Source organism: Anneissia japonica, unplaced genomic scaffold (genome assembly GCF_011630105.1).
Source record: "Anneissia japonica isolate Jap-2015-1 unplaced genomic scaffold, ASM1163010v1 scaffold665_len1252844_cov201, whole genome shotgun sequence".
Taxonomy (NCBI): Eukaryota; Metazoa; Echinodermata; class Crinoidea; order Comatulida; family Comatulidae; genus Anneissia; species Anneissia japonica.
The window spans coordinates 498,999-506,706 of record NW_022757135.1 but is presented as its reverse complement, the minus strand read 5'-3'; the positions used below and the strand labels follow the sequence as shown (position 1 = coordinate 506,706).

Below are 7,708 nucleotides of genomic sequence, written 5' to 3'. Positions count from 1 at the left end.
AGGGGATGTCCCCCTCCTCCCAAAGCGAGACTTGGGAAATGCCTGGGATTGGAAAACTAGACTGCCCGACGAGCTTTGGCCGATGAGATTGCTTGACCTTAATCCCCCTTCCCCCACTGATCTCTAGGTCCCCGGCTCAATTCCAATCGCTGCCTCTTCTTGTGTTTCAGCTGGAACTACTACTATTATTACTATTATTATTATCTTTATTATCATCATTATTATCTTTATTATCATATTATATTATATTTTTTTTTAATTATTATTGTTATTATCAATTATTATATCTTCACTTATTATTTGCTGTAATTTAATAATTTGTTAATATTACTTAATTTGATTACATTGCCCTTGTTACTTTTTTACCTTTATTAAAAATTTTATATTGTATTTCTGCGTTGTGTGAAATAAAATAAAATGAAATGAAATGACCCATGTGCACGTTAAAGAACGCAATACACTCTTGTCTCCCGGTGTACTGCCCAATCACCACCAGAAGGACCCCACTGGAAATAAGTCTTCTTCTAGACTTTCGTGGGCTATCCTTGGTGTTTACGCCGAATAAGTCCAATCCAATCCAATATTCACACTTTCAGATATTATTTCGCATTCACTTACTGGTAAGATTTTACACAAAGCTTCTGTTCGTGGAAATGGAATGTGTTTATAACTTACATGTATTGAGGACAATCAGGTGGTCGTTCCATACGTTTTCCTAATTTGAGAAAGTTCACGAGATCTTCTGACGGCAGTGTGTGATACGGAGGTGGGTCACAAAATTTAAAGATCTCAGACAGCACGACACCAAATGACCATCTATTGAAAAATGTTTGTTAATTTCGACTGCTTAATAAGAATAAATATAGGCCGCCTATTATTAACAGTAATTATTATGGTTTGTGCACCAACATGTAGGCCCTAAAGGCTTCTTGTATATAGAATTGTTAGTATTTTATCACTTTTTGTTACTTACACATCACTTTTTGACGACATCTTTCGCTCGGTAAAGGTTTCAATAGCTTGCCATCTCCAGGGAAGGGCCTCATCTGTTTTCATTCTACGATAGTTTCTTTCATATATATCATGACTCAATCCGAAATCGGTTATTTTCACCACCAAGCCCTTATCAATCAAAATGTTGCGAGCTGCGAGGTCACCATGTAAGAAACGTTTCGAAGAAATGTATGCCTTTGAAATATTATAATTAATATTAAATTAATATTCAAATAATATGGGCAATGGTGTAGAAGATCTAATCTTTAAATGATTAGATCTTGTACACCTTCTACCATCACAATGAAATCCTGACGGAAAGATTCTCAGGGTGAGTGGACCAGTTCCTATGAATTAGGCCTAAACGTTGACGCAATCTTTGATCAGACTCCAAAGGTGTAACATAAGGGTTATAATCCTCTGGCCAAGTCTTTTTCCAGCAATCATAGGCTACTATCTATAGTGGATACAGGCCAAAACTCCATGGTCCTAGCAACACAAATGCCGATTAATATATCTGGGTCCCTCGAACCCCGGGGCCCCATCTCCCCTGGCATTCGAGTGAAAGCTCATTGTGTGCCAAAACCGACAACCTAATTAAGTGAGATATTTTATTGGATTAACGATTCTTATAGCACCTCAATGAATCTTTGGATATTCTGAAGTTATGTAAAATGTCTATTTCCCTTTGGCTTAGGCATATGAGAGACAATCTAAGAGAGAAAAAAACATAGGCCTACCATCCCTTCCGCGATTTGCATGGCTATTTCAAGTTGATTTATCCTCTCAATGTTATATATTGGGTCGTCTTTTGGTGCCTTCTTGTTTTTAATCTTTCGCAAAAAACTGTACATATCTCCATACTGAACAAATTCATTAATCATCATTAAAGGATTTGATGACGTATTGTATCCTAAAAATCTGACAACGTTTTCATGAGTTCCCAATTTTATGATTTGTTTGATTTCTTCCACAAAATCTTCAAGTTCTTTACCGATTGCCATTTCTAAAGCAGAAAAAACAAAATATTTATAATAATCTTATAATTATATTCCAAGCATATTGAATATACGGCATTTCAGAGAAATATTTTATAAAAGTAAGTTTTAAAATAAATTTAAATGGATACAATAGTATTCAACAACAAACAATGGGGTTTATTCTAGGGGGAAAACAAGTAGTTTCGATCTTGGGACCGAAAAGGTGTTTTGTTTGAAGGGCAGAAGGAAACAAACATGTACCACGGGTACGCAACCAGATCCAAAGGAACTGTGGCACGACCCTGCATTAAAGCAGCTATTATAACTCCTCTACATATGTAAATCGCCGCGGGATGTGAATAATTTTATATTATATTAATTACGTTTTGGTACTTTGACTGCTGCGTCCACAGATTCCTCCATTATCTGAACTTTACATTTGTAAACTTCGCCGTAGTGGCCACTTCCTAACATAATTCGTTTTTCCCAGGTAATGTCGTCTCTATGTATCTCGTATTGTGGATAATCAGCCAAAGCTTTCGTTGCAGCATCTTCAGAAAAAAAAATATACGCATGTTAAGCACAAAGAAATAATACTTTTCATAAAACTTTGCATAAAATCGAGCATAAAAGAGCGTATTGAGAGTTGGGGGCGGGTGAGGGCTAAACAGTCATTTTACCAACATGCAAATTTTTTTTATGAATGTCAAATAATAGTTTAAGACCTCTGAAAATATTACTTTAACAACCACACGCACGTCACGAGAGCACCATAATTCCAGGTTGGGCTTAGTAGTTCATTCAAACCAAATTTGTAATCCCGTCCCACCCTGTATATTTAATGGACAAAAACCTAGATATCAGTACCTGTCTCTTGTTGGAAATCGGTTGGTATGAATATCCTTAGATCTCTTTGATCTGCAACAAAAATCATAAAAACTCGTTATAATGAGCAGGCATAATGTTAATGTGTATAATGTGAGAGTTAATCTAACGATGTATAGGCACAAAATATCACATGATCCAGTCTCCATGGTAACATCCTTTTATGTATTTATATCGGTGTGTTACTACACTGAATAAAACAAAACATTGTTAAATCGGCGTGTGTATGGTTAAGTGATTATAATACAACGCAGGACTAAATATGATTCTTGAGAATTTTCAAGTAATGGAAAACAAATTGTAATTTTAATCCTATGGCTTGTAGAATGCTATGGGAGAATTCTATTTTTATTATTAATCTATAAAAGATATAGAAGAATTTACAGCCCCCTGTTAATATTTCCTTTCAAGTTGTCAGAGACGTAACGAGTATCATAGCTAGACCAAGCTCTTGATTTCTGTTCACTAATAACGTTTAAAAGTTACCTACCATGTAAATTCAACTACCGGTACTCAACTACATTTTATGTTATTCGTGAAGCTGTTTAATGTTTTATGTTTATGACTATAGATATATAATTTGGTTATTTTCAGTTTTCCTAATAAATGTCGCCAGACGTGGGACATAATGGTTTTAAACTTCATTTCAGACATATTTGTCCAACAATTGAAAGATCATACCACATACCTCTTTTGGCTTTCCGATGCAATATAGCTACCAGGAATATAAAGAGGAATAGGCCTACAATGCCGCCAGCAATTATGTAAATGCTTACATCATCTGTATGTGCGGCTATTTCTATTAATAAAAAAAAAGATATTATAAGTATTTGATAATAACAATAATTATTATAGGGCCCTAATTATAATAATAATAATAATAATAATAATAATAATAATAATAATAATAATAATAATAATAATTATTATTATTATTATTATTACTATTATTATCATCATTATTATCATTATCATTATTATTATTAGGCCTATTATTATTATTATTATTATTATTATTATTATTATTATTATTATTATTATTAAGTATGGATTTATAGAGCACATAATGCATAAAGCCTCTATGATCTAGACCTTTGTTTTGAGTTTTTACACCCAATTTTACACCCAAATATGGGCATATCACATTTACTTCACATAAAATGTAATAGTGGACAAAGCTTAAGGTTAGGGACTGAGTGCGCCCTCTCATCTCCACGAACATACTGTACAGTGAATAACTCTTTATATATATTTATTCCAGCAAGAGCATTTACTAGATAAAATACGTAGGCCTAGATATTTACTTTCCAAACCTAGCAAATATGTGCTGAACGAAACTTCCGCTGAACGAAACCTCTGTTTATCGCCATCTAATACAACTGCCGTAATCTATTTTGGAAATAAAATAAAGAGGCTAAGGTAAATTTTAAAACCAGATAGGCCTATTATGGTTTTATATATATATATATATATATATACAATTATTCAAGTATTTTATAATAATTATCAGTTATTCATAACATGTAATTTTCCTTACAGTTAAATTATAATTTTTATCTTCTTGAAGAGGGTTGAGCAGTGAAGTCGTTAAGAATCCAGCTGGTTCATAAGTGAAATTCTACCAGAAAAAAAAAGAAGAAAATGTTAGCCACCTGAATTCTAGAATATGAAAATTATGATAATATGCAAATCTAGAAAACATTCCAAGAATGTACACCTCCGCCTACATCATAATCAGCACCCCTACTCCGCCCCCACCTTTAAAATTGACTTAAAAACAGATTTTCTACCTCTACGATTTAAGGATGTTTTAAGTAAAGCTTTTTAAAAATCATTAAAAAATGATTTTTAGGGTTTTTTAATTTAAGGTTGGTAGTGCATTTTTAGTCATTTTGTTACCTTAAAATCAAAACTATCCCCACCGGCATTGTCGCTGTCCCAGGTAATAGTATAAAAGATTAATGGTGTATCGGGGTTAGCATGAATAGGTTGCTGCCAAGTTACGTATACGGTGACGTCATTGGTTCCATCAATTCTTTTGAAGTCTGTAGTTATATTGAATGGCTTCCCAATGTATTCAACCGCTTTAATTAAAAAAAAAAAACCATAAAGGAAATAATAATAAGTGTTATTTAAAAATATACTTTACATTTATTTCCGTAATAGCATATACTTATCACAAATCATACCATTATTGAAATATTAGGCCTATACAGTATACTGTTTTAAACCAGCGATCTGAAAAAGTTTTGGCCAATGACCCAATAAGCAACTTCATGCGTTTGCAACTCATACGCCATCTTTTAACCCATATACTATACAACTAAATTGCTTGTAATACATATTTTTGGATATTATTGTGCATGTAAATACTCAATGGTTAAAACCGCATTATTAGATTTGATGAAATCGTATAATTTTCAGAGGTGTGCTTCTAGTGCTGAATTGAGAAGAGTGCACTGCATCCATTTTGCACACGGGATCAACGTATCAAACGTCTCATCCATCATTTTTTAAACTAGAATTTCAGCCCTCTAACAGTAACACAAGGATAGCAACGAATGGATTTGAACCGGGGACCAAGACATCTCCATGGTTCACCACGCACACAGTGCCTCCCACCAGTTAGCCCACTGAGCTAACTGCTCTCACGTGGTAAAATGGATCAAAATGGAAAAAATAATAAGTTTCTGTCATCCATCAATGTGAATACCGGTACCTTTCCTCTTTTTCTAATTAACAATGGAGACTTCATTTGTATTCGTATGTTTGCTGTGCATCAAAAACTGCTTGCTTTACCTCAAAAGTACTTAAAATAAAATTGAACATAATGTTCTGTCCATACAATCACATTTTTTTTGACAAACTACTGTTGTATGCCAATATAGTCATGATGTGCCTATATATGGTCATGATGTGATGTAATCATGACCATATTTAGGCATGTCACATGATTTTGTCAAATAAAATTTGATAGTCTGGACAGGGCATCAGACTTACGCTGAGTTAAGCAGAATGGAATACTTTCAGTTTCATCGTAGCAATCTATAAAATAGAAGGCGAAAGATGCACATGTGTTACTTTATACCCTGTGGGAGATCGTAGAGAACGCAACGCACGCGTGTTTTGGCCGATTGGGCACTACGTGAATTTGAAGATATTAGCCTAACGTTTACTAACCTGGTGAATTCCTAATGTCATCTATATAGTTTCCCCTTACATTATCTGCAACCACTGAAACATATATCTGTAAAATTAATGAAGAATTAAATAAAAATTCAGATCCGGAGCCAAAGAAAACAACGATTTATCTTTCTGTCGTCTGTTCCTAAGGTTGTCCGGATGGCGCTGTTTTTACGTCATATTCTAAAAATAGGCATCGTAATGATCGCTGTAAATGTGATTCTACAGTTGAAAAACTTACATATGATACATGAGAAAAAATGTATACATGGCGTAACAAACTGTGATGAAGATTGATACGGTCATACTAATTACCGTCAACAACCGTCAACAGCCGTCACCAGCTGTCAACAAGCGTTGTTGACGGTTTTTTTTACGGTAATTAGTATGCGTGTATATTAATAGGCCCTACTAAATTACCGTCAACAGCGTTTGTTGACGGTATTTAGTGTGTGTACAGTAATACTAATTACCGTCAACAACCGTCATACAATTATCACCATCATCTGCTTCTTTGGGCGGTTTCGCTTACGACGGTGATCAAACCGTTCGTCGAAAACCTTTCCTAATTGCCGATCCTGCATTACTGCTAAACTTGTGCTTTTTCCATATCTCAATCATTTTTCCAATTTTATTTCCAATTGCATTTCACAAAGCAACCATTAAGATTATGAATTGTTTGAAATCCTGATGAATTAAAAAAAAAGATCAATGAGCATATAAAAAGACTTACTTTTATTTGGTAAACAGAACCATACTGAAGCCCAAAGAAGGCACACCAATTACTGCCCTGATAACAATAACAGTTTTATTATGTTATATTCAAATATAATATAGCGCATAATAAGAGTGGAGCATAGCTAACAACATTTATCTGTTTAATTATCATTTTAAAGAGACGTTTATTTTAATCTCAAAGATGATTTATATTGTTTACTATAAAGTTTTTCATAACACAGATGAATTACTGGAAAGACACAATACAAAAGTGTTAGTCGATAAAATTTACATTATCATTATCATCATCCTCATCAACCCCACTACCACATCATTTCATTTAAACTTATTAACATTTCATTTCATTTTTGTGATATTAGTATCAGTATTATTATGTATTAACAATCACAATAAATGAATACATTTACCCTCATTTTACCATCATTATTTTCGTATTCACAACCCTTGCTACGACAATATCGGTCTTCTGCAACTGCTGCGCTTAGCAATTTAACCGCTACGTCATAACCTTTGTACTCTAAAAAATAGAGTATTAAACATTATTATAATATGTTAATATTTGTCATATAAGAAACATTAAGATCAATATAAAATTGATTATAGATGTATTGTCCCCTGAAAATAACAAAAAAGAATAAACAAGGATTTCTACCAGATGAAATATGGATCAGAGAAACACTTCCAGCTGGAACCTTAATAAGTTTTTTTTTTTTGTTTTGTTTTTTTTCACAATACTGGTAAATAATGTTTAAATATATAATTTTTGTTGGTAATGTTTCATAGTACTTCAAAATGAGCAAGTTTTCGTGATCGATCTTTATGAATTTTTGTATATTTCCTGAGGAATTATGCGGCTTGTATCAACCATAAATCATTTCACAGAGATGCATTTCTAGGCTACATTGAGAGGTATACGGGTCTAGGCCCGT

At 33.4% G+C, this 7,708-nt stretch overlaps 1 protein-coding gene across 3 annotated transcripts in view; it reads right to left on the bottom strand.

Annotated features, from left to right (window-relative positions):
- Nucleotides 1-7,443, bottom strand: part of LOC117124465 (insulin-like growth factor 1 receptor) — an 11,545-nt gene extending 4,102 nt beyond the window's left edge. Inside the window, exons 1-13 of one of the 3 annotated variants that reach the window (XM_033270699.1) lie at nucleotides 7,187-7,443; nucleotides 6,775-6,831; nucleotides 6,039-6,105; nucleotides 5,859-5,903; nucleotides 4,758-4,942; nucleotides 4,396-4,476; nucleotides 4,172-4,247; nucleotides 3,547-3,657; nucleotides 2,841-2,891; nucleotides 2,357-2,524; nucleotides 1,734-1,999; nucleotides 974-1,188; nucleotides 676-816 (exon numbers count right to left, since the gene is read on the bottom strand). In XM_033270699.1, the coding sequence (XP_033126590.1) occupies nucleotides 676-816; nucleotides 974-1,188; nucleotides 1,734-1,999; nucleotides 2,357-2,524; nucleotides 2,841-2,891; nucleotides 3,547-3,657; nucleotides 4,172-4,247; nucleotides 4,396-4,476; nucleotides 4,758-4,942; nucleotides 5,859-5,903; nucleotides 6,039-6,105; nucleotides 6,775-6,831; nucleotides 7,187-7,192 (1,469 nt within the window). In that variant the 5' untranslated portion in view covers nucleotides 7,193-7,443. Of the gene's footprint in view, nucleotides 1-675; nucleotides 817-973; nucleotides 1,189-1,733; nucleotides 2,000-2,356; nucleotides 2,525-2,840; nucleotides 2,892-3,546; nucleotides 3,658-4,162; nucleotides 4,248-4,395; nucleotides 4,477-4,757; nucleotides 4,943-5,858; nucleotides 5,904-6,038; nucleotides 6,106-6,774; nucleotides 6,832-7,186 lie in introns of all 3 variants that reach the window. The other 2 variants (XM_033270698.1, XM_033270700.1) reach the window with 2 other exon arrangements.
- Between the last annotated feature and the right edge of the window lie 265 nt (nucleotides 7,444-7,708).